Source organism: Dipodomys merriami, unplaced genomic scaffold (genome assembly GCF_024711535.1).
Source record: "Dipodomys merriami isolate MVZ:Mamm:240054 unplaced genomic scaffold, mDipMer1.0.p SCAF_2, whole genome shotgun sequence".
NCBI lineage: Eukaryota > Metazoa > Chordata > Mammalia > Rodentia > Heteromyidae > Dipodomys > Dipodomys merriami.
The window spans coordinates 51948038-51974603 of record NW_027203381.1 but is presented as its reverse complement, the minus strand read 5'-3'; the positions used below and the strand labels follow the sequence as shown (position 1 = coordinate 51974603).

The 26566-nt window shown below is 41.6% G+C and overlaps 1 protein-coding gene across 1 annotated transcript in view; it reads right to left on the bottom strand.

The window, feature by feature from the left end:
• Positions 1-340: 340 nt before the first annotated feature.
• The window catches only part of Piezo2 (piezo type mechanosensitive ion channel component 2), a 395532-nt gene continuing 369306 nt past the window's right edge, over positions 341-26566 (bottom strand). Inside the window, exons 41-54 of the mRNA XM_070029632.1 lie at positions 25860-26042; positions 24029-24281; positions 23009-23141; positions 22502-22649; positions 22206-22420; positions 20626-20784; positions 18767-18914; positions 13203-13391; positions 11973-12065; positions 10126-10298; positions 8114-8242; positions 7661-7740; positions 3928-4111; positions 341-1934 (exon numbers count right to left, since the gene is read on the bottom strand). Coding sequence (XP_069885733.1) covers positions 1682-1934; positions 3928-4111; positions 7661-7740; positions 8114-8242; positions 10126-10298; positions 11973-12065; positions 13203-13391; positions 18767-18914; positions 20626-20784; positions 22206-22420; positions 22502-22649; positions 23009-23141; positions 24029-24281; positions 25860-26042 — 2340 coding nt within the window. The 3' untranslated portion in view covers positions 341-1681. The remainder of the gene's footprint in view (positions 1935-3927; positions 4112-7660; positions 7741-8113; positions 8243-10125; positions 10299-11972; positions 12066-13202; positions 13392-18766; positions 18915-20625; positions 20785-22205; positions 22421-22501; positions 22650-23008; positions 23142-24028; positions 24282-25859; positions 26043-26566) is intronic.

The window sequence follows — 26566 nt, the reverse complement described above, 5'->3', positions numbered from 1 at the left end:
AATTTTTATTTTTTTAGTCTATTCACTGTATTGAAAATACTTTTCATATTTTGTACAAATAGAATAAAGACCACTCTGGCCGGGCACTGGTAGCTCACCCCTGTAATCCTAGCTACTCAGGAGGTTGAGATCTGAGGATCGCAGTTCAAAGCCAGCCCAGGCAGGAAAGTCTGTGACACTCTTATCTCCAATTAACCACCAGAAAACCAGAAGTGGCACTGTGGCTAAAGTGGTACAGTGCTAGCCTTGAGCTGACGAGCTAAGGGACAGGACCCGGGCCCAGAGTTCAAGCCCCATGAATGACAAAAAAAAGAAAAAGAAAAAAAAAGAGTACTCTGTGTATGACTGCAAGATGTGCTTTATTTTAGGTCAGCCCTGAACAGGAAGTACACAGGATTGATTTTTTTAAAACTTATTCTAGCCCACTCAATGACTCCCAGAAACTGTATTTTTAATATGGAATGAAAACTACATTTCAATCATCAATTTCTCATGCTACATTGTTATTTCATGAAGAGGTTGTATTACCAATGGTAATAATTTAAGAAAAGCCAGTTTTTATTCCCCAAGCTCAATATACATATTTCTTTCATAATTATGAACTTAAAAAACCCGTCTCAGATGTAAAAATGTGAATTGGAATATGTAAACTCTGATATACCTGAAAAACAGGGAGGAAAATGTCACATATTGGAAAAAACCATTGCCTTAGACCATGGAAATGGGAAAAAAGCGCATTGGGTAGGGCAGGGTGGGAGGGCGTGGTGACTTGAGTCACTGTTACAAAGCTGGAGGCACCCATCTAGGCGTGCTCCCATGGAGAGGTGCTCCCAGAATGTGGGGCTGGCCCTTCCAACTGTTCTTTTCCAGGCAGAGGGAGACCATCTGAGTAGAGCAGTCACCATCTCCGCAGAGGTCACACCCAGATCTCCACAGAGGAGGCGTCCGTTTATTTGCTTCGCTGATTTGTTTGTTGTTGTTGTTTTCCTGAGAAGTCACTGGTGTTTCATGGAAAGATTTTTGTATCAGTCTTCAATTGAGATAAGGCAGTAAGAGTATCACTAATGTTATCTTTTTGCTTAGAGTGAGGCTTGTCTTTCCATAGGCATCTTCCTGGATCACTGGTTCCCTTTGCTCTTTTCTCTTGAGACGTGGGGAGTGTTCCCTGCCATCATTGCTGGGGCATGATTGGAGTGTGTTGAGGGCCCACTGGGCCTCTATCCAGCAGCTTCTCCAGTGCTGCTAAGAGCTGTTGCAATACCATTCCAGTGCTGCTAAGTACTGTCTGTTGCATACTCCAGAAGAGGTGCAGACCCCAAAGGGTACCTTCTTCCTTCTTTCTTCTCTTTGGCTTCTCTGAGGGAAAAAACCCCTGCGTCAATCTGGCACATAGTCAATGAGAATGCAAGACACTGAATTCAAAAACTTAAGCAAGTAGCCCTGATTTCAGAGAAATGGAAGTACATGTAACTTCAACAGTGTCTTCCTGTGCCAAGGTAGCTTTTGCTATAAAGGAACCCAGCTCCTTTTGGCTACCTGTCAGAAGAGAAAACCATTCCCATTGAACTAGAAATACTTTAGCTCTTAGGAGAATATTGTGCTTTTGTAAAAAAAAAAAAAAAAGAAAAAAGAAAAAAAAGTCCAGATTTTAACTTGATTTTGCAGTCTGGGTCCTAAGAGATCAGTTTGTTTTTTCTCTAGTCCACTTGATCATTGTTTCTGGTGAGCGGTACAGGAATATTAATTTGGCATAGAGATCTTCTTCCAGTTCCAGTTCTCCTGTCTCCCGGACTAAAAAAATATCTGTGCACAACTTTAAAATTCTGTCTACATTTGGAAGCTCTTCAAACATGATGGAGTGGGAAATGCCACTGAAGAATTCACGGACAAATTTCCCGATCACGAGGACAACTGAAGCATATAATCCCATAATCCTGAAAGAGACAGGAAGTAGAAACTGTATCTAGCAGTTAACTATGTTAGCCATATTTTTTGGTGAAATATAATACATGGGGTAGAAAGGCAATTGGACTCCCTTCTTTCTTTCTTTTCTTTTTTGTGCTGGTACTGAGGCTTGAACTCAGGGCCTGCTCATTCATTGTCCCTTAGCTGTTTCATGCCAAGGCTGGCACTTTATCGCTTGAGCCACAGCTCCGCTTCTATGTTTTTGGTGGTTAATTAGAGATATGAGTTTCATCAGCTTTCCCATTCCAGCTGGCTTTAAACCTCAGTCCTTAAATCTTAGTCCTGAGTAGCTAGAATTACAGGAATGAGCCACTGGTGCTTACAACTTTGTTGTAAGCTGAAAGTTACTTGTCTCTCCTGAGCAATCTGTCTTCCTCAGGGATTTTTATTTTAGCAGTACTGGGGAATTTGAACTCAGTGCCTTATGCTTGGTTGGCTTGCTTGCTGGGATGACACTCTACTATCCTTTAATCCAACTTTTTGCTGGTTATTTTATTTTATTTGGGTCCGGTCGTGGGGCCTGAACTCTGGGCCTGGGCGCTGTCCCTCAGCTCTTCAGCTCAAGGCTAGTGCTCTACCACTTGAGCCACAGCGCCACTTCCGGCTTTTTTCTTTTTGTTTATATGGTGCTGAGGAATCGAACCCAGGGCCTCAGGCTTGCAAGGCAAGCGCTCTACCACTGAGCCACCTTCCCAGCTCCAATTGCTGGTTATTTTGGAGATAGAATCTCATGGACTTTTCTGTCTAGCCTGGCATCAAACCATGACCCTCTGGATCTCAGCAGACAGGATTATAGTAGACATGAGTCACTGGTATCTGGCTCTTCAGAGTTTTATTTTTATTTTATTTTTGTCAGTCATGGGGCTTGAACTCGGGGCCTGGGTGCTGTGCCTCAGCTCTTCATCTGAAGGCTAGTGCTCTACCACTTGAACCACAGCACCACTTCCGGTTTTCTAGTGGTTCACTGGAGATAAGAGTGTCATGCACTTTCCTGCCTGGGCTGACTTTGAACTGTGATTCTCAGATCTTAGCTTTCTGAGTAGCTAGGCTGACAAATGTGAGCCACAGGAGCCCGGCTTCTTCAGACATTTTTATAATAAATTCTAGATGGAAAATTATGAGGCTGTGTAACATTTTTACAAACTTTTATCTTGCATAAGATCTTAGAAATTTAACCATCAGATCAGCTGTGATGCTTCATGCCTGTTACACAAGCTACTCTGTAGCTAGGAGATCTTAAGCTAGTCTAGAGATCAGGAAGATCACAGGTCCAGGCCAGCCAGGGCAAAATGTTAGTGAGACCTCATCTTAATAAATATACTAGTCTGGTGGCTTATATCTGTAATTCCAGATATAAGGGATGCATTAACTGGAGGAATGCAGTCCGAGGCTGGTCCTGACCACAAGATTGTATCTATGTAATTTGAGAATTCTAAAAAGAAAATAAGCTTTTTGCTGTTGTTGGTGGTGGTGATGGGCCTGAACTCCAGGCCTGGACGCTGTCCCTCAGCTCTTCAGCTCAAGGCTAGCACTCTACCACTTGAGTCACAGCTCCACTTCCAGCTTTTTCTGCTTATGTGGTGCTAAGGAATCAAACCCAGGGCCTCATGTATGCAAGGCAAACACTCTACCACTGAGCCACCTTCCCAGCCCTGAAAAGCAGCTTTTTATTCTCAACTTTATATGCATATATGAGTTATTATTATTATTATCATTATTATTTTGGCCAGTCCTGTGGCTTTGAACTCGGGGCCTGAGCACTGTCCTTGAACTTGTTTTGCTCAAAGCTAGCACTCTACTACTTGAGCCAAAGTGCCACTTCTGGCCTTTTCTGTTTATGTGGTACAGAGGAATTGAACCCAGGGCTTCAGGCATGCTAGGCAAGCACTCTACCACTGAGCCACCTTCCTAACCCCCATTTGTGAGTTCTTATAACTATTAATGATAGCAATGGGTCCTTACCCATAGCCAGCCAGGAAGCCTAGGCTGGGAGGGCTGACCTTGTCATTGAAGACTACCAGCTCCAAGGCCTGTGAATTCTGTTCATATATCCTATTTCCTGTCAGGTTGAGAACCCACCATTCACTGTTAGACTTGCTCATATTGTCTCTGGACAAAATGATGGTGATGTTCATGAAATTATTTTCTGGAAGAAGAGAAAAGAAAATCAAGGCAGCATGAGGGTTTTAGGATTTACAATAGCCGTTCCCAGGCAAAACCTGGTCACCATCTTACCAAATGCCATCCTGGGATGAAGACACGTTTGTGTGTGTGACTGTCAGAGCAGCTGGGTGAGTTCTGGGCCTGCAGGTGAGGCCCTTTCTCAGCTGAAAAGTCAGTTAGAGTTTTACATGCGCACAACAGCCAAACCACAGGGAGAGAGAAGATATACCGCCCAAGCAGCTGTGTCAAGAACTCCAAACAACTACATGGACATTAAAAACCCACATCACTGAGGATGCATGACTGAGTCATTCATATTACCAACACCGAGTGTCTCCCTAGGAAGAAGATGATTGCCCCAGGGATTGAAAAATGGCATGTAGCATTATTCCTTATCTTGATGGGGAAAGACTGTGTATACAAGCACAATTTAATTAAGTGGGCCAGCATTATTAAAGTCTGTCTACTTGCAGGGGCCACTTTTGCTTGATATAATCCATGATTGCTTTAGTGAAGCGATTTGTCTTTTTTTCTTTCCCTCTCTCCCTCCTTCCCTCTCCCTCTCTTTCCTTCCTTCCTCCTTCCTTCCTTCCTTCCTTCCTTTCTTTCTTTTTCTTTCTTTCTTTCTTTCTTTCTTTCTTTCTTTCTTTCTTTCTTTCTTTCTTTCTTTCTTTCTTTCTTTCTTTCTTTCTTTCTTTCTTTCTTTCTTTCTTTCTTTCCCTTCCTTCCCCCTCCCTCCCTTCCTCCTTCCCTTCCTTCTTTTTTGAGACAATATATCACTATGTGACCTAGGCTAGCCTTTAGTGCTGGGATTACAGGTATGTGCCATCACACAAGTTTTGTTTGCTCTTTTCAATAGGTGGAGTTGGAGGAGGGGAGAGATCATTTTGGGAAAGTTTGATGGCATGATAGTTTTCCTCATTTATTGTAACTAGAATGTGCCTGGTACATTGCCTGGATGGCAAAAGACAAAAGATACACTTGGACATAATAAATCATACAGGACTCTTGACATTCACAGCGAGACCAAAGGAAGATACTCATAGGAAAGCATCACAAAGGCTCAATCGCTAAATGCATATGATCAAATGATAGCTATCACAATGAATGTCAAGAAATAGAAACGAGGATTTTTTGTTATTTTGATTTTTGTTTTTTTTTCTCTGATTTTTTTGGGTACTTTTTTCTTGTATGTAAGTTTATCTGTTTTGATGAGAGTAAGTCCCACAGAACTTGTGGGACAAAGGGTGAATCAATGCAGCAGTGGTACTCACTAGACACTATGTTGAAAATGGACTGCACAACCTGTGGGAGGGATCCAAAGGGATAAACTGGGAGAAATGCACTCATTATCTGATATATGTGACTGTAACCCCTCTGTACATCACCTTTACAAGAACAACAAAATAAAGATTGATGGTATGAAGCTCTGTAATGTTCTGAAATCCACATTGTGGAGCAGTGGTTGCTTTTGTTGGAGCATAAAGCAAACACAAAGGAGCAGGGAAGGATGAGGCAAACGACCTTCGAGTTATATCCCACCAAGACAGTGCAGCCCCGTCACCAGCAACAGTGCCTGCACAGATCAACACCCTTGTGAGCTGTGAACTTCATGAGAGTAGAAACGAGCTCTGCATTAAGATATTGGATTGCAGAAATCTAGGGCAGTGCTTGGCAGTAAATGTCTTCTGGAGACATGGACAGATGGATGGATCTATACAAGATTCACTAGGAACACTCAGGAATAGTAATAACAATTATTTCTGAAGACCTGAGGCAGTTAGTTACAAGTTACACCTGGCCAGGGGCCAAGATGGCTCCAGGTCTGGGTCTGGTTCTATTATATAGTGGTTACCTCTACTTGTGGTGTCATTCAGTTTCTTCGCTATCCATCAATTTGGGTTAAATACACCTTGTGGGGATACTATTGAAAGGCAGAGATGGAGGAGGCAGGGGATGGGAAGGAAGAGGGAACTCAGAATCCCTCTGGCTGAAGGTGAATCAGGCTGGGAGTAGGCACAGGAGAGGCTGACCTTGGAAAGAAGAGACAGCACACCTTTCTTTGAACCTGAAGGGCAGGAAGAAGGAGCTTGTGAAAGAAGACATGCTCTAAGGAGGACCAGAAGCTTCAGGAGCATCTCCTGCCAGGTCAATACAGTGACAGAAGAGAGCTTGAAGACAGAATCGCTTTGACAACAGCTTGTAGAAGGATCAGAGTGTTTCCTGGGAAGTGATTGCTTATTGAATGATTTGTACTCTCAGAGTAAACATTACTATGACTATCTCTGATCAAAAGGAACTAGCCCATTTCCCAATGTACCTTGTACTTTTCAAGGCATGTCCATTTCCTGAAGGGAAGATGAAATAGGTCTTGTGTCCATCCACCCTCTACTGCCTCACTCTCACCAAATCTGTCTAGGATTCTAACTGCTTTTAGTATTTCTGCTGTTTCAGCTAGCCATGAGCAGCATGGAGCTCCAGTTCTTGGCACAGTGCGTGGTGCAAAATCACTCATTCATGTTGATGAATGAATGAACACAAGATACCTGCCTGCATTCTATTCTACCTCTTGTGTGTGTGTGTGTGTGTGTGTGTGTGTGTGTGTGTGTGTGTGTGTGTGTGTGTGTGTGTGTGTGTGTGTGTATGTGCACGCACCGTACAGAGGCTTGAATTCAGGGCCTCATGTTCTCACTTGTTTTGCTCAAGGTTGGCATTCTACCACTTGAGCCACACTTTTATTTCTGGTTTTGGGATGTGAACTGGAGATAAGAATATCATGGACTTCTTTGCCTAGGCTAGCTGTAAACAGCGATTCTCAGATCTGTCTCCAGAGTAGCTAGGATTACAGGTGTGAGCCACCAGCACCTGGGGAAGCCAGGCAGTTCTGTAGAAGTAAATCACAGTCATGTATCTATTCAGTGACTGGAACACATTATGTAATTTTGTCACTCTGCAAACACTACAGAGGGGACTTGCACAAATCTACATGGTACAACTTGTTTGCTCACACATCTAGGTGTGACACATCGTTACATGTATGTGACACATGGATATGGTCTGTGGTTGACTAGAATGCCACATGGCACATGATTGTCATCTAAATGTATCAGTTTTTGGTCATCACTAATACTCGGGAATGATCCAGTCACTAAATCATGACTATTGATAATTCTTGACCATTAGGCCAAATCAAGTACATATCTTGCTGTCTTTTTACTATTCTGAGTGGGAGAGACTATTGTACTTTAGGATATGTGAAAGGATCTGGTTGATAACAGAAACAAGTAAGTGAAATCACCACTGCACGTCACTGAGCATGATCTAAGTTAGTCACGTATTGTATAGTTAATGTGGAAAAGAAAATGAAAAATATGTCACCTGACTATCAGGGAGCCCTTTAGCAGGAGAAAGCAGACCGAAAGTTGCATGGCTCTTGTCACACACAGAAAGGTAACTGGAAATAGCTTGAGAAATTTGCTCAACACACAGACTGCTGAAATGGAATTGTTCTGAAGTAACATCTCATTCTTACCAGATAAAAGTTGCTTGATTGGTTTTGAATTAGAATCACTGGGTGCTTTCACATAATACGGGTAGATCTTTTCTATTGTCCTGTAATTTAAAAAAAGGTGGGATTTAGTGTTAATTTGTACTGCTCCTAGGAGCTTGAACTCAGTGCCTGGGTGGTGTTTGTTAGCTTTTCTGCTTTACTGTTTGAGCTATAGCTCTACTTCCAGCTCATTTTTTTTTTATTTTGAGATAAGAGTCTCGCAGGCTTTTTCCTGTGATCTTCAGAACGTAGCATCCTGAATAGCTAGAATTACAGGCATGAGCCTCCAGCACTGCGAAGTATTCATCACTTCATATTTTTTAGTGACTTAGAAATCTGGTGTTTTCAAAGGATGAAGGACATTGCATTACCATGTGAGAATTTTTACCAGCCATGTATGTTTGATAAAGCATATAACAGGGAAAAGGAACTTACACTGGTGTGTTTGAACTTTGCGTGTCATTTCCAGCAATCATTTTAGCTATGTTCTCTCTTGTAATATTTTGAAGAGAGAAAGAAAGTTTATCTGTTGCTATTTCTGACTTTGCACCCAGACTCATATTTCTGTGAAGAAAAACAAGGCTCAATGTCAGTGATTATTACAGAGTCTGCAGGAAACATTTACAAACTCACTTGACTTACAGTTTTAGCATTTTATCAAGTCTTCTTACCCAAGTTTTATCCCAACCCTTTCTGTTCACCTTATTTCTACATCTAGTTCCTTAAACAATCAAGTTAATAAACACATTGAAACTACAAGACAATCAAGGGAGAGGAGGCAGAGGCTGCTGCCCCAAGAGATGCAATTTTGCTTCACTGATACAAATTTTAGAGACTTTTTTTGGCTTGAATGCATCACTAAGAGGACACTGTGCCTTAGTTTTTGCTCTCAATCCTGGTGCTCTGCCATCTGAACCATACCTCCACTTCTGGCTTTTTGGTGGCTAGTTGCAGGTAAGAGTCTCACAGATTTTACTGCCTGGCTTGGCTTCAAACCTTGAGCCTCAGATCTCAGCTTCATGAGTAAGTAAGAGTCACTAGTGCCCAGCTCAAGGACATTCTTATGTTAATCCAATAGTATTGGCCTTTACAAGGACTAACGGAAGCCATATTTAAACTGATCTTTTTTCTATTAGGTTTTAGTGGTAGCTCTTCAATGAAAAAGTCTAGAAGTTCATTTTTTGGCAACTGATATAGAAATTGGAATGAGATATGGGAAACACTTAGGACAAAAAAATAAGATTAAAATTGGTATTCTAAAATAGGTCTGCATAGGTCTCTTCAAAGGCAGCTCTTTCCTGTATCCTGTGGATTCATAGAAGATTCCAGAAGGCTTTCTTTTGTCCCTGTCATGATTCTTAATTTTAATGAAGAAGTGGTATCAAGACTTTCTGGAGTCTTGATCTTATGACTATTATGACAGAGACAAAAGGTAATCACCTAGGACATGGTGAGACCAATGCATCATAAAAGCACCAGTACAATGTTTGGAAACCAGAACTTTTAGTAAGATACTGTCTACATAAGCAATGACAAAGAAGTGGCTGTATATGCTTGCCACTAGTTCCAGTTGGACTGGAGGAGGAATTTCAATTCATTTTCCACCTCTAGATGTCTTCAGATCAAGATCCCTCCAAGGTTAGAGAAAAGTACTACTAATAATTCATGAGAGTCCAAGCCTTCATAAACTAATCTTTCAATCTTTCTTTTTCTCCTCCTATTCTCTTCCCTCACTCCTCTCTTTCCCTCCCTCTCTCTCTCCTGCTCTCTCTCTGTCTCTCTCTCTCTTTTTCTTTCTTTGTGTTGTGGTGGTATTGATGGTTGAACTTAAGGCCTATACTTGCTAGGCAAGTACTCTACCACTTGAACCATGCCTCTGTCCTTTTAGTCTATTTTTGAGATCGAATCTCAAGCTAACCTTGCCTGAAATGCCTTGATCTGTGATCCTCATACCTCTGCCTCCTGAGTAGTCAGGAAAAGGAATGTAATACCATTCCTGATTTATTTTTAAGACAGACTCTCATGCTAACTTTTGCCTGAGGTAACTTTAGACTAAGATCTTCCTATCTCTGCATCCTGAAAAGGATTCAATTTCTTCATTACTATGGCTTCAACCTTTTTTAGAAAATTCAATAATTCACACAGACTTATTTCATTTTATAAGCCATCATCCTGTTTCTTGCTTCTCTACTTCTCTCTCTTACTCAAAACAAAATTCATTGACTAACTAACTAAATAAATAAATAAAGCCTAAGAATTTCTTAGTTTGGTCATGGGTTCCTGGACAAGTCATTATTTAGTAAACAAAAACATTAGCTTTAGCATGAAAGGAAGGTTCCCATCTGTGTAATGATAGAGTAAGCTCTATATTAATCTAATATTTCTGTCTACCTCCCACCCAAGTTTAGATGGGGCTAGGGAATGATGCATGGAAATGCAGTAACTACCTCTGAATACTCCATGAAACAACAACAGAGAAGCTACTATTGGGGTCCATGAGCTCTTGTATCATTTTCTGCTTACTGGGAGGGCTGATGGTCCACAAAGAATTGGAGTTTCCTTCCAATTCTGCTACCGTTATGTCTTCTTTTTCATAATTTTCCAGAAATTGCATAGCGCCCTGTATGTGCACAAATGCACATGCATAAATCAATTAGAGACATATGCTTATAAATAAAACAATTACTCCTCCCTTTGACTGCACAGATTTCTTGCTAGGAAAGGAATCTTTACTTGATACATAGATGCCATGTTCCATTGCCCACTGGTATGGCAGCTGTCAATCACCTGGCTTAACCCCAGGTGGTTAGCATTAATACCCCAAAGAAGTGTCCCAATTAAGCAATAATGGATATCTAAATAGTTTCTTGTTATGTTTCTTCTCTCCTTACACAAGGAGAGGAGAAATTTATGAAGAAAAAGAGAATGTCCTCAAGTTCTCCACCTAGGACATCCTGGCTGTTTTAACTAGTTGCTCATTGTTCAAGATTAGTTTGACAATGCCATGGTAATTTTATACAAATAGCTTTTCTTTTTTCTTTTTTTTTTTCTTTTTTGTGTGCTGGCAGTGAGGCCTAAACTCAGGACTCTGTACTCTTACTTAGCTTTTCATTCAAATCTGGTGCTCTACCATTTGAGCTATACCGCCACTTCCAGCATTTTGCTGGTTAATTGGAGAAAAGAATGTCAAGAACTTGTCTGCCCAGGCTGGCTCCGAGCCTCAATCCTCAGATCTCAGCCTACTGAGTAACTAGGATTACAGACATGAGCCACCAGTGCCTGGCCCTAATCACAACTTATAGAACTAATTTTAATGATGAAAACCATGTTATCGCATTATCATGATGTTAACAATTAACATCAACTACAAGTTGGTCACCAGAACATTGTCATTCATTGTCTTTCTTACTGTTCAATATTTTCTTTTCTTGTTTAATATTTTAAAATGTAATAGTCTCTCTATTTTTTTAAATTGGTGTTTTAGCTTGGATAACTCTGATAGGCTTTGTGATGATGGTGATGATGATGATTTCTTTTTATGCTGGTCGTGGGGTGAATTACTGGGTGCTGTACTTGAGCTTTTTTGCTCCAGGCTAGCATTCTATCACTAGAGCCACAGCTCCACTTCTGGCTTTTTTGGTGGTTTACTGGAGATAAGAGTCTCTGCCTGAGCTGGTTTTGAACCACAATTCTCAGATCTCAGCCTCTTGAGTACCTATGATTATAGGTGTGAGCCACTGGCACCTGGCTCAATGTTTTACAAAAGAAGTTGCTTGTAAAATCTTCAGACAGAGAATGAATAAACAGAGTAAAGAATGGAAGCTCTTTCTCCCCATGACCATGGAAGGGGACCAGTGGTAAACTCACTTAATAGAACTGTTATAATCTCTGCCACCAACCAATCTTAGCGAACCTTCAAATTACTTTCAATTTCTGCTGTTAAGAAAATACCTACATGGTGCTTTCCCCTATTTTGAATTCCTTTCTGAGGATAGATTCTCAGAATAGACATGCCAGTCAAAGAGCCATATCTACTGTAGTTTTTTTTAATGGATCAAAAGCTATTGAATTTACATTAAATTATTCTTAATTTAAATTATGTTTATTACCATTTATGCCTAATAAATAGACATACCTTCTTAAATTATCAGACTAGCCAGTGGTAACAGATAATCCCAGAAAAGTTCTCCTCCAACCACTACAATCCATGGCAAAATATTAAGCAATTTATAACAAGTGCTGGGCTCACCTAGAGCAAGGTCTTCATAGAGATCTACTGCATATATTTACTTACAGTATCCCTAGAGAAAGCTCTCATGAATTTATTAAACTTTTGCTGGTCCATCACTTTCAACTGGCTTTGCTGAGCGCTCATTGTGAAAATAGGCTGGAAAACAAAGGCACATGGGCTGTAAGCATTGCCAGTACTTCCCTATATCCCGGGTTAGAAGAAAAGCATTTGCACAGTACAACCACTGAGTATCCTGAGGCAGCTGACCTCAGAGATCATTCTCTGTCTCTGCCTCTGTTGGTGGTCTGGGGTTTGATAGGTAGATAGTCTACCACTTAAGCTATGTTCCTGAGCCCTGTTTGCTTTAGGTGATATATTTTTTTTTGATAGGGTCTTGCATTTTTGCCCAGGAATGGCCTCAGATCAGGGTCCTCCTTTCCTATGCCTCTTATCTAGCTAGGATTACAAACACATGCCACCACATTCAGCTTATTTATTAAGATCGGGTCTTGCTAACTTTCTAGGCTGGCTTCAAACCACTCTCTCTCTCTCTCTCTCTCTCTCTCTCTCTCTCTCTCTCTCTCTCTCTCTCTCTCTGTGTGTGTGTGTGTGTGAGAGAGAGAGAGAGAGAGAGAGAGAGACAGAGACAGAGACAGAGACAGAGAGAGACAGAGAGAGACAGAGAGAAAGGAGAGAATGAGAGAGACAGAGACAGAGACAGACAGAGACACAGACAGAGACACAGAGAGAGTATATGCTGGTAGATGGATTTGAACTCAGGGTCTGGACAATGTTCCTTAGATTTTTTTGCTTGAGGTTGGCACTTGACCACTTGAGCTACAGCTCTATGCCTAGCTTTTTAGTGGTTAATTGGAAATAAGAGTATCACAGATATACTGTCCACATTGGCTTTGAACTGTGATCTTCACAGCTCAGCCTTTAAATTGCTAAGATGACAGGCATGAGCCATGGGTGCCTAGTTCAACCACTCTCTTCCACCTACTGAGTATCTGGAATTACAAGCCTGAGCCATTTGCTCAACTTTGCAGCGATTGTTCTTGTGTTCAAACCAGATGGTTGGTGGTACTAGGGCTCAAATACAGGGCCTCACAGATGTGAGGCAATGAATTGAGTTTCTCCATCTCCTGAATCTACTTCACACTCATGTTGGCTAACAGTCAACATCTGGGCAGGATATTGGAATTGCCAGCCACCACTAAATACTCTTGAAGGCATTCCTGGAAGAATGCAGCCTGAGGAAAGGCTCTAGAAGGTAGGGTAGACCCAGATTACCTGATATCCTCCCAGGGTGATTGTGACTGAGACATCCAGAGGCTGGTTGATAACTCCAGCAACAGATTTAATCAAGGACATGAAGAGAAGAGGGAACCAGACGATGCAGATGAGCAAGACGATGATCATGCCACCCATGCCGTACTTTACCACTTTCTTTTTTTTCTGGCCCCGGGGCTGGGGGTATCTCTGCAAGAGAAGGATTCAGAAAGGCTCACACACACATGTTAGGGGATGCATGGAATGAGAAGGCCAACACTCTTCACAGGGTTGGAGAATGTGGGCTTTGGCCTGATTCTTTTCTGCTTACACTGACATGGGGATAGCAACCTTGAAATGTGGTGTGAAGCTGTGCCAAGTTTACATCATGTCCCCTGGTCCACAAGGTGGTGCCAAAGGGGGCCAAAAGAACCCTGAAGGTGGGTATCCCAGGCTCATGCCCATAATCTTATCTACTCAAGGGGCTGAGAGCTAAGGATAGTGGTGTGAAGCCAGCCTGGACAGAAAAGTCCATGAGACTCTTATCTCCAATTAACTGCCACAAAAGCCAGAAGTAGAACTGTGGCTCAAGTGGAAGAATGAACATAAAAGCCTTGAACATAAAAAAAAATCTCAGAGACAGCTGGGCATTAATGGCTCATGCCTGTAATCCTAGCTACTCAGGAGGCTAAGATCTGAGGATCATGGTTCAGAGCCAGCCTGGGCAGGAACGTCTGTGAGACTCTTATCTCCAATTAACCACCAGAAAACCAGAAGTAGCACTATGGCTCAAGTGGTAGAGCTGAAGGATAGTGCCCAGAGTTCTAGACCCATGACCACCATCACCACCATTACCACCACCACCAACAAAAATCTCAGGTACAATCCCCAGTTCCTGAGTTCAAGTCCTAGGACTGGCAAAAAAAAAAGAGGACCCTGAAAAGTTATGTGGGTTTTGTTAGTGAGTGAGTCACATGTCCTGCTGCATAAACAATGTCTTTAAGGTATTATATATGGAAAAGAAGTTTTAAATTCCTGAATATTCTGCCTGCACATGGAGGGTAGAAAGACATTGTTTTAAATTGATTTCCTGAAGCTGATGCTAGTGGCTTATACCTATAATCCTAGCTTCTCGGGAGGCTCAGATCTGGGGATCATGGTTTGAAGCTAGCCAAGGCAGAAAGTTCCTGATACTCTTATCTCCAATTAACCAGCAAATAAAACGTAACAAAAAACCATGAGGGAAATGTTGAACAAGAGTTCCTGGTCCTTAGTTCAAACCCAAATACCTGCACACATACAGAAATTGAATTCCTGATGTTTGCTATCAGGTATAAAAGTAAAATGTGAATGATTAACAAGGCTGTTTCAATCAAGAATCTGAGTCAGGTTCCCCTAGGTGCTGGATGAAAAAGCAAGAGGAGTGCAGGGATGTGAGTGGCAGAAGGAAGAGTCAGCACACTGCAACTATAACACTGGAGTTGGTTACTGGCTTTAAAGCAGACTTAGTGAGTTTCCACTAAGTGCTGTGGGAAGTACGAGGGGGCATCTCTGCTCCTCAGTATCAAAACTGCTTCAGATCTACCTGTGCATTCTTGTGTAAATCCTTCTCTTTTGATCTTTCAGGGTCTCTCCATCCCTAATACTGGGATTGAACTTGTGAATGCTAGACAAACGTTCTGTCCTTTGAGCCACATCTACACAACTTTTGCTTTTAATTTTTTTTCCCAGAAAGGGTTTTAAAATTTTTTTATCTGGGCTGGCCTGAATGATTGGGATTACAGGTGTACCCAGATTCTAACATTCTAACTTACAGTTTCACAAATAAAACTAGAGTTCGATATTTTAAAAATTGACATCTCTCTCTCTGTCTCTGTCTCTGTCTCTCTCTCTCTGTGAGGATATACAAATGAACTGATTTGTTTTCTGCTAATTAATCAATGAAGCAAGTTGAGGGCTCTGTATACCACAACTCTGGCATTGCATTGTGACGGAATCTGTGAGCTAAAGAAAAAAATGTATCTCCCTTTCTTTCTCTCTTTCTCTTTGGTGGCACTGGGGCTTGAACTTGGGCAAGCATTCTACCATGTGAGCTAAGCCCCCAGAAAAGCCAATGTGTCTTATCTCTGCCAAGGACAGCTGTGGTCTGTTCTGCCAAAGTGGGCCCTCATCTCCCGCTCCTCTTCCCAAGGCCAGGCCATCTCAGGCTACATTTCCCATCCACTTCCCAGAGAGTGCTGGGAAGGGGCTGCAAGGAAATCATTGTGGAATCTGCACAGGAGTGAGTGGCTGGCACATGTGGGCTTATGACTTTCCAGATATTACTATAATAATCATAACACAATCTTATAATAAAGAAGGAGATTTTTGAGAGTCCCTAGGGAGAGATGGTATAAACTTAGGGTTCCACAGAGGCCCAAAAGAAAGAGTCCTTAAAGTTAACCTCTGAAGTGAGAAAGGAGGTAGATTATGGAAGATCAGGCAGAATGCTCCAGACAGCGAGGAAGCATCTCAAGGCCTTATCTGGGAAGAAAGAAGTTAAACATACAATGAATAGCTCCCTGTTGAGTGAAGGAAAGGGGACAGAGGTATTCCTGAAAGAGAGGACTCAGAGGCTGATGTAAAAAAGTGGATGTTCCTGCTGTACCTAGGCAATTCACACTTCTCCATTAGCTGTCAACATTACAGCAGCCACCCTGCCTCCCTGAGGAGTCCGTTCCCTTCTGAAACTGTCTGAGTACCTCTTTGTCCCTGTGACAAAGAATTTGTCATCTACTGGATTTATTTGTGGGACCAGATTGTGAATGTCTGTTTCTATCCACTGAGCCATCAGATCCATAATTTTGTGGTCATTGGATGACTAGTTCCCTCCTAAAACCCTACCAAGCCCATATTCACCTGAGTTCTGCTCACTGAGATGTACTTAACAAATATTTGTGTAATGATTTCTAGATCCTCTGTTACCCTGATTGCTACCATCAATATCTCTTTGGTATGGTGGCTCTTCTATTCTGTGCTTCGGTTTACATACAGCTTGCCTGTGCTGCCTTGATCGCTAAGCTACCAGGGTTGGGAGGTGACGAACACTTTATAAAGTATTTTGGCCTTTATGAATGGATTGGTGTTTCTTGGGGAAATGGGCTTGCTATCATAGGAAGTTAATTCCTTTCTTGTTTTACACAAGCCTGTACCTGAAATGTTGTTTGGATCTGAATGCCCCCTAGAGGTCTGTGGGTTAAAGCCTTTGTGCTCCTGGAAGGTAATGGGCCTTCCAAGAAAAAGGATCTTAGTGGGAAGTCCTTGGTAAAGGATTGCGGGACTTTACTCTTTTTCTCTTTTTGCTTCCCAGTCACTATGGGCTGGACAAGCCTCTGCTACATGCTTCTTGCCATGGGGAAGTATGCTTCCAAATGCCCAAAGTAACAAGAACAAGTGGTAATGGACTGAAACCTTCAAGACTGCAAGTCACAAAGAAACTTTTCCTCATTTTAAGTTGATTTATCTCAGGTGCTTTGTTAAGGTGTGATCTAACACCTGAGAGTGAACTGAGTCTCTTCCTCATATAAATTTCATCTGTGCTTTCTTGTGTGGCTTGCATATATCTTAGCAACATACCTGCTCTTGAAAGACAATTTAGTAATATAGTAACTTTAATCACTGATTTTCTTTCCTTCTTTCTTTCTTTCCCTCCTTCCTTCCTTCCTTCCTTCCTTCCTTCCTTCCTTCCTTCCTTCCTTCCTTCTTTCCTTCTTTCTTTCTTTCTTTCTTTCTTTCTTTCTTTCTTTCTTTCTTTCTTTCTTTCTTTCTTTCTTTCTTTCTTTCTTTCTTTCTTTCTTTCTTTCTTTCTTTCTTTCTTTCTCTCGTATTCCAGTGAAGTTAAATGGACCTTTTGGCCACTTGTCGTAATTCTCTTTTTGTTTAGCTGGTTGGTTGGTTTCTGTCTCACAAATTAATTCTAGCTTGCATTCTTTCCAACATTTCAAGTTGTTGAACACAACTATTTTAGAGAAAATAATTCTTTGTTCTCTTACTTTAGAGTAAATAATTATTTTTCTCATATGTAATGATTTCTAGATCCTCTGTCACCCTGATTGCTACCATCAATATCTCTTTGATATGGTGACTCTTATATTCTATGCTTTGGTTTATATGTAGTTTGTCTGTGCTGCCTTGATCACTAAGCTAACAGGGTTGGGAGGTAATAAAGGCTTTATAAGGCATTTTGGCCTTTATGAATGGATTCGTGTTTCTTGGGGAAATAGGCTTGCTATCATAGGAACTTAATTCCTTTCCTCTTCCACACATGCCTGGCTATTTCCCTGATTTTCTATCATGCATGAAGCAATGGGAAGTCATTAGCTGAAGCCAAACAGGTGCCAACACCTTCCTGTCCTCCAGAACTGGGAGCCCAAACAAACTTCTTTTTATAAATCACCTAGTCTCAGGGTTTCTGTTATAGCAACAACAACAAAAACGAACTGAGTTGATTGCAATGGCTCACTCCTCTAATCCTAGCAACTTGGGGATTGCAGTTCTGAGTGTTCTAGGCATAAAGTGAAACTCTATGTCAAAAAAACAACCAACACAAAGAGGGCTGGAGCCTGTGGCTCAAACGGTAGAGCAAGTGCTTAGCCCAGAGTTCAAATCTCAGCGCTTCTAACCCCACCCCAAAAAGCAGATTAAGTCATCTTGTTATTATGTCAATACCTTCTGCTCCCTAAAAGCTCCCAAAGCTCCCTTTGCTAAGACAATTTTGAGCATATGTTCAGTTCCATCTCCTTTGGCCCACTAGCCTCAAAAACATAGAGGCTGCAGCACAATGGGCCTATGACTGGAAAGTGAAACATGTACTGGGAACTCAAAGTACACAAGAGAATTTATGTAGATCGGGGAGACGTTTCCAAAGAGAGTACTATTTTTGGTGTGCTAGTATTGGGACTTGAACTCGGGGCCTAGATGATGTCACTCAAGTTGACACTCTACCACTTGAGCCACAGCTCCACTTCTGACATTTTTTTTGTTGTTTATTGGAGATAAGAGTCTCATAGACTTTCCTGCTCAGGCTGGCTTAGAACTAGGAATGCAGGTATGAGCCTAGGTATTTTTTAATTGCTGTTATGCAACAAGTTCTTATATGCTAACTAAACTTTTGAAAAATCCAATAAATCTCATTTGTATTTTAAGAGCAGACAAACATAGCAGAATAAACAAATATTGATACTTCAATTTCTTTTGCATAAAGAGGTTGATTTCCCAGCCCTCCTGAAAGAGGAACCGGAAGGTGAACATGAGGCCTAGCCATTCCATTAGCCTCTGTCCCAAAGAGCACCCTGAGAATAACTACAATATACTGCACCTAGAAGCAGAAACATTTGCATGCTATTGCTGACACAGGCAGAAGTAAGATTAAACCTCTAACTCCAGTGAGTTGGAAATCAATGCACCATTATTTATAGGTCATGTCAATTTTCGCCTGCACATATGTTTGTTTGGCCACAAAATGCCCACCATCTATATGAATCTGGGAAGCAATTTGTTTTACACGTGAAACAAAGGAGAAGGGGGCACTTTTATGGGTTTCTTACCTTTTCTGATTCTCGCCAGCACTTCAGGATGAAAATGTGGGCATAGATGTCCTCCACACAAATCCAGCTAGAGAGGCTCAAGGTCGTGTCTGTCCATACCCAGTCCATCACTGCCCTCAGCTCAGTCAGGAATGGAACGAGCCGGAACCTGCCAGAAACCACATCTTGTCAGAGAAGTATTTGTGAGGTGGCCCCATTATCTACCTCACCTCAAGAATGCACGCACTTCCTTCATTTAAACCTAATGGCAGAAGAAAAATTCTCAAGGTGACCCTCCCAGGAAAACCAAACATGGAGCACAAGTGCACTTCATAATGAGCTTAATATGCATATTAGTATTTTTCATTCTTTATACTTTCCCTGTTAGTTATAACCTCTGTGTGCATGTGCTTGCACAAGTACCATACTGGTGCTTAAACTCTGAGCCTTATGATTTCACTTGGCTTTTTCAAGCAAGGTGGGCACTTTACAATTTGAGCCACATCTCTACTTTTGGTGGTTAATTGGAGATAAGAGTCTCATGGATTTTCTTCCCAGGCTTGATTCAAACCATGATCTCCAAACATTCAGACTTTCTGAGTAGCTAAGTGCGAGTCCTAGCATCTGTCTGGATTCCATTTTTAATAAGGTAAGTGAGTTTCTTTCATATTTATTTGTTTGAGAATCTGTTGGCCATAGGGTTATTGAATTAGTTGTTGTTTTATTTCTTCTGGTAAACATATTAGTAAAAATAATACATCTGGTAATGAAAGATGAGGGCAAATGGGAGAAGTCAGTGGGACATGTCAGTGGGAACCAAGCACAGGAAGACCCTCTGTGAGTAGACCAGTTGCCTCTGTCTTAGTCTCTTTTGCATGTCATAGCTAGGACTGGGCTCCTCTAGGCTCTGAAGAATGTTCAGCATTCTTGAGGGATGCAGATCTTCTCCCAGGCTGGGGAATTTGGGCCTATTCCAGAATTCTAATCACTGAGAAATTTTCACTTGGGCTACCTTGGCTCCATAAAGGGGGCAACAATCTAATTCTTAAAAGAAGTACATACAAGGCTCAGGCCCAATCTAGAACTGAAAGAAACAGTGCTCAATGTGTTGCTGTTCACAACAGCTGGACTGACTGCCAGAGCCTAGCTGTGGTGCATCGTCATGGAGCAGGCAGCAGCACCTGCCATTCATGTGGTAAATGACTGATGTCCAGGGGATGGCGAAAAGATGCTGCACTGAATCCTGGAACTGAAGAGCAAATCCACTGTCTGAGGAATGAACTCACTATCCACGGCAAAGTAAGCCAGTGGCGTTCAGGTGGGTTTTGGTGGGATAAACCCTCTCTTCCAATTCCAAAAGTGTTTTCAATGGTCTGTTCTAATGTTCTCAGAAGTTTATTGACATTTAAGGATTATATAACTTCTTTTTTTTTTCTTTTGGTGCTGGTCCTGGAGCTTGAACTCAGGGTTTGGGTGCTGTTCCTATGCTGTTTTGCTCAAGGATAGTGCTCTACCACTTAAGCCATAGCTCCATTTCCAGCATTTTTTGTAGTTAATTGGATATAAGAGTCTCAAGACCTTCCATATCTGGACTGGGTTTGAACCATGATCCTCATATCTCAGCCTCCTGAGTAGATAGGATTACAGGCATGAACCCCATTTTCAACCCCAAGTATTTTCAGAGTAATTAAGAACAATACTAAAATAGAAAATTATCCCATGTGGATGATCCTAGGACAACTTTCTCAGCAGGTGAGGGGCAATTACACTCAGAAAGGTGTTTCATGGCTGACATTTCTGTAGTTGCCTTCTCTCTTTCTATGTAGGAAACAGTTGTCAGCCCACACTCCATCAGTGACGGTGACACACAGTATCCTCACCCTTGAAACAAGAAGAGGTTGACATAGTTGTAGCTCTTCGTGAGGAAGTTTCCCAGGACTCGTGTTGGGTACCCACAGCGGATTTGATAGGCAGATAGTCCAAAGTAAACACACTTCACAAAGTACCAAAGCTGGGCAACCAGGTTCTGGCTGAATTTCCTAAAATGTAAAAATATTCAAAATCATGAAAATATTTTGTTACTGTAAAGAGATACAAGTTGGAATTAAAAACCAACAAATTCCATTTCTGCCACTTAAAGGAATTCTTTAACAGTGGAGTGTGCCAAAGACAAAAATCTAATAATTAATGGAACTTCCAATGTGCATGTAGTTGCAAAAGCCATGATTACAGTAAATTGCTTTTAAGTATATTTATTAATAACTTATAACAACATAAACTACCATAGTCCAAATTAAAAGCAGTTATGATTGGCCGTTATATTTGGGAGCTGGGCATAGCACCTATTAATCCCAGCTCTGCAAGAAGCAGAGGTAGAATGATCTTGATCCAGGTTAGTCTTGGGCAAAAATGTAAAAAAAAATACCCTGAAACATAACTAAATGTCCGAAAAATAACTAAAGCAAAAGGGCTGCAGTAGTGTCACAATTGATAGAGCCTGAGGCCTCAGGTCAAAACATTAATAGTGTTCTTTCTCTTAAAAAACAAAAAAACAAAAGAATATGAAGACTTTTTCCATGATGCCTGAGGGTATTAAAAATATATAGTGCAGTCTGGTGAATTAATACAAAGAAGCACTTCAACTGTGTTTCACAAAGGCAGGTTTCCTGGATTAGGCACATGGCTATCCCAACCAGTAGCTAAGCGATTCCCCCTTGCTTGTGAATACAAACTCAGATGTACAGAAAAGACCAGTCCTGTTACATTATACAGATACTTCTACATTTACCTCTGTGGACCATTTTCTTTTATAATCTAACAGAGGGGATATTTCCCATTTAGAATTAATTTATTTGGACATTAAGCATTAACATAGTCTTGTTTCCTTGCTTTATTTTGTTTTTGGCAGTACTGGGGTTTGAACTCGGGACTCATGCTTGCCAGGCAAGCATTTGAGCCACATCTCCACTCCTGAGTAGTACTCTTTTTTCTTTTTTTGGCCAGTCCTAGGGCTTGAGCTCAGGGCCTGGGCATTGTCCCTGAGCTTCTTTTGTTCAATGCTAGTGCTCTACCACTTGAGCCACAGCTCCACTTCCGGCTTTTTGTGTTTATGTGGTACTGAGGAATGGAACCCAGGGCTTCATGCATGATAGGCAAGCACTAAGCCATATTTCCAGCCCTCCTGTAAAGTACTCTTAAGACCAAGCTTTAATCATACTCCATATGGACTGAAATATAGAGGCAAACACAATACAATATCTTGGATTTGCCCTTCAAATGAAGGCTGCCACCTCTCTTGCCTTAAAATCTCTTCCCTATAAATATGTATAAAATGCAGTTACAATATTTTGGAGGAATTGGTTCACACTGTGGATTTGTACTCAATTTAGAAGAGATCCCAACCTTCTGCTGCTTGTTTCATGGTGCTGCCCAGGCATGCCACTGCTCGTAAAGACCTTACCTCTCAGTCACACCAGGTAAGATGAAGAACATCCAGAAGTGAATCCCAAACACAAGGATGACCTGGAAAATGACCTTGCCCAGCACAGTCTTCCTGAGGTAGAGTGCTCGGTCCACCACCATGGTTCCAAACTGAATGAGGACCATCACCAGAAATGGCCCAGGGACCTGGTCTTCTGACAGCGAAGAGGTGATGTCTGCAGCTGCTGAATGTTTCTGGTGAGAGACAACAGGTTTAGGCCTGAGTGGTACTTCCCATTAAATGATGGGCATCCAGAGGCCTTTGCCCAAACCTACCCCAAAAGCCCAAAAGCCAAAGACAATGATGATGAAGTCCACGGTGTCAGCCAAGAACATCAGCACGTACACGTCAGTCACAGCACTGTAGTCTGGGTGAATGAGGTCATAGAAAAACTGTCTGATGGGCACATAAATTTGCAGAGTCCTGCAAGACAGACAAAGACACATACACACATGCTTCAGAAGGAGGAGGAGGAGAGAACAATCAGACACTATGATCAATAGATCATTCTGTTCTTCTCAGCCTTAGGATAATTTTTCTGGGATAGATCCTTTTTGTGGGACAGATATGAACTTTTTTTTTTTGCCAAGACAGGTATGATCTCTTCTCTGAAGATGATTCCATACTTCTCCTCCCTTGCTTGAGGAATAATAGAGAGATATAATCTTGGAAAGTGGATTCAGGGGACATCTCAGTCTTTTACCTCTGTTTATAGGAAGTCACTGAAGCTAGTGCCCCAGCTCTGTGACAAAACATACATTCCCAAGACTTGGTGTACTCACTTCTTTATTGTAAATGCCTTTGCTTTGATTAAATGCTCTTGAAGTTTTTCCATGTAAAGTTCCCTTTTGCTTTTTTGTTTAATACTCAAAACACTGCTTCCTTTCTGGCTGCTATTTCGGGTGCTTGTACTGCCTAAAAGCAAGAAAGAATGGAAAGAAATCACAAGATGTAGGATGAGGGGTGAATTGGATCTGTCACTAGAAGCCATGGAGCCCACATGCTTGATGGCTGAGGAGCACATATGGGCAGATGGCTTCATGTAAAAGTGTCTAGTAGGCTGTCTTCTCAACTCTGCTACATTGAACAAGATCTGTGGGGTTTCAACCCGGTCTCTGAAATCATTTGTCAAGGATTCTTCTGGGAACACTCTGGAAGAACAGCTTTGATTGTGCTCAGCAGTCCTAGGTTGCAGCCTTCCTGATAGAATCCATGGCCTAGTCCTGTTTTCAAGCCCTAACTTCTCCAATGGTAAAATGACAAAGATGAGGTCTGTAAGTGTCTGCCTCAGAAGAGCAGGTTCTGAGGATGAGCATACCCAAGCATTTGGAAATTTCCAAATAAATAATAGTTTCCATAAATATGAAGGCTCAGTTACTCCAAGAGTAGCAACTGTAGGGCAAATCTACTTTCTGATCATACTGGCTTATTAGCAAGCAATAACTAGTTTAGGAAATAACTAGGTAGTTTTGTGAAAAGCCCGTACTGACTACATTAAAATCCACTTTCAAAATACTGAATTCTCTGAACATCATTCCAGCAGAATATTTTGCCTATGCTTGCCATTTTCTAACTAGCAATGTGCTAGACCTTCTCCCAATTCTGAAATTGATATTTAGAGCAAAGAAGCCACACAATGAGGCAAGACTTGAACTTGGATCGGACACTAGAGCGCTTACCTTTTGCGTTACAATATCCATCTCTTGATAGCACCTGATAAATAACATCACTTCCTAAGACTCACAGGTACCAGAAAGATGAGATCATTTGGTAGCTTAGCCTAGAAGCCATATGACAGATACCTCTTTTGGACCTGTTTGAAGAGAAGCTGGATCCTGGGGAGATCTGGGTGTTGCTGCTGGAGCGTTTTCTGCGGAAGGCAGCTGGCTGCTCTGGGAACGTCACGTGCACAGACTCCACGGAGGCGGCAAGGTTGATGGACTTCAGTGAATCTGCAGAGTCTCTTCTGCCATGTCCAAGGGAGCACTCATCATCAGATTCCTCCTTGTCTGTGCCATTGTCAACAATGTCATCCTCATCCCATAGGCCATGACACTGAAGACCAAAAGTGACAAGTGAGGCCACCATTGCCAGTGGGGGAGATGGCATTCTGTCGTACAGTATGTATCAAACCCAGCAAACCAAAGGACAGAAGTGTACAGAAGCTGTACAAGTGTCCCAGGAGAACAGAGATGACTGTCAGTAATGGGTTTGACTGATTAACAAAGGTAAGATTAAGAAAGTTTTGGCAGATAGAATAAAGATGAAATGATAATCACTTGACTTGTTCTTTGAACAAAAGTACTTTCCAGAACATGTCTGTGTGTTCGAAGCGAGAACTGCATTGCAATGACCTTTGAGGACTCACCTCTTCACCCCAAATTCATCAGTACCTCTGCTTTCCATAATGGTTCTATCCCTCCCATAGCCTGCACGATGCGAAGTGACCACTGGCTCCCTCCAGGCTGATTCAGGAACAAAGCAAGTATTCTACTCAAATATCAGGCAAAGCTTGTGATGCCTTTTGTAGAGCCTGGTGTTTGCTTAATGAAAATGGACGAGGAATTGGTAAAGAGAAGAAAAACGGCAGGCCAAGAGGCTGAGAGCCTGGGGATCTCCTTGGAGCAAAAGGCTTCCAGTACTCCCTGTAGCCTTGTTCCTAAGGCATGAAGTACTCCAACAAGGTTGTCCCCTGACCACAAGGACTGCCAGGCTCTGTCCTTTGTGACTTAAATTTAAGAGGACAAGAACTGCAGGCCAAGTGGTTGGAGACCAAGTCAGAAAATGATCAGTTCACCAAAAGAAAATATATATGTGGTGTGTGTGTGTGTGTGTGTGTGTGTGTGTGTGTGTGTGTGTGTGTGTGTGTGTGTGTGTGTGTGTGTGTGTGAACTCACTCCAAGCCTTGTGCCAAAAAGGATCCTAGGAACTGATATATTAGTTGATAAAATAAATTTAAGACACGTTATCAAAACAGCTAACTTTCAAATAACAGGAGGACACCAAGGTTGTAACAGACCCGTTAGTACAGAAAAAAATGCTATGGGATAATTTATACTTCCTTAGCATTGAATGACACAATAAAGCTTTGTTTATGACAGTGTGTGAGAAGAAAAAACTCCACTGGCTGCTCAGGATTGCCCTGCTGGAGGTCTTCCTAGAGTCATGTGGTGAAGAGTGCCTTCTACAGCAAATTGGCCACATCAACTGTAGTCTTTAGTAATAGCTAAGGGTTTCACAAGAGACCCCCTAGTAAAAGCAGTAATGCTAGAAGTAGGCAGGAGGTATAAATGGGGACAAGTGGCCTTGTGATCCATCTCGGAGTGTTTTCTGAGGTTCTAGCTGAAACAAAGGTGGAATTTGGTGTATCAGGCTAAGATACTACCCAGTACTTAGGAAGGTTTCTCAAATGTGGACTAATTATGATGAATCCAGGGTTGAAATACAGATTTACTCCAAGTTCTCTTATGGACTATTTAGAGAAAATGGGAATTAAATAGATATAACTATCATTTAATTTAAGGAGCAGAGGCATCTCATGACCCCATCCTGAAACCCAGTGTTCAAGTTCCCCAGGAATAGCACTAGGGCTGGGTTATCGCCACAAGCTGATGAACCATAAGCGACCAGTACCTTCAAGATGGAGCGATGGAAGAACAGGGCCAGGAGCTGAATGAGGTCGTAAAGCACATAGCCCTCCTTCTTTTCCACCCCTATGATGTTTGGAGGGTGGTAAGGTTTATCCTTGTTCAGCTCCACATTCTTATTCCAGGGGAAGAATCCAAATTGGAAGAAATATTTGACCACAATTGCCACCTACATATAATGACAGAAATTCAAAGGAAATTCTTTAGGAATAGGTATATATGAGAAACACTGTCAGAAACTGAGGTAAATACCTCAGTTTGATGGGGGGGGGTGAATATCTACAATTATGTGAAATACCAGTATCACTGGACTTTATAACAAGAGCAATGTCTCATGGTCACATGTGTCATAAGTTGTAGACACAGTGAGGCCATCAGGCAATATGTGTTGATGCTTAGGTGACTGTCATTTCATCTCATTTTGAAAAATTAGCTTTTATACTGGTTTCTTTAGGAGGCATTTATATAGTTATTAAGTTATTACAATATGACAGGACAAACTTGAAAATGGCAGTGTTTATATGTCATGTATTGATTTAATTTGAACCTATTGGACATTATACAGTTTGAGATTTTGTGTGTATGTGTATGTGTGTGCATGCGTGCATGTACATGTGTGTGTACTTACAGAACTCAGGGCCTTGTGTGTGGCAGGTGTAAGCTCTACTACTGAGCTCCACATCTGAATGATCC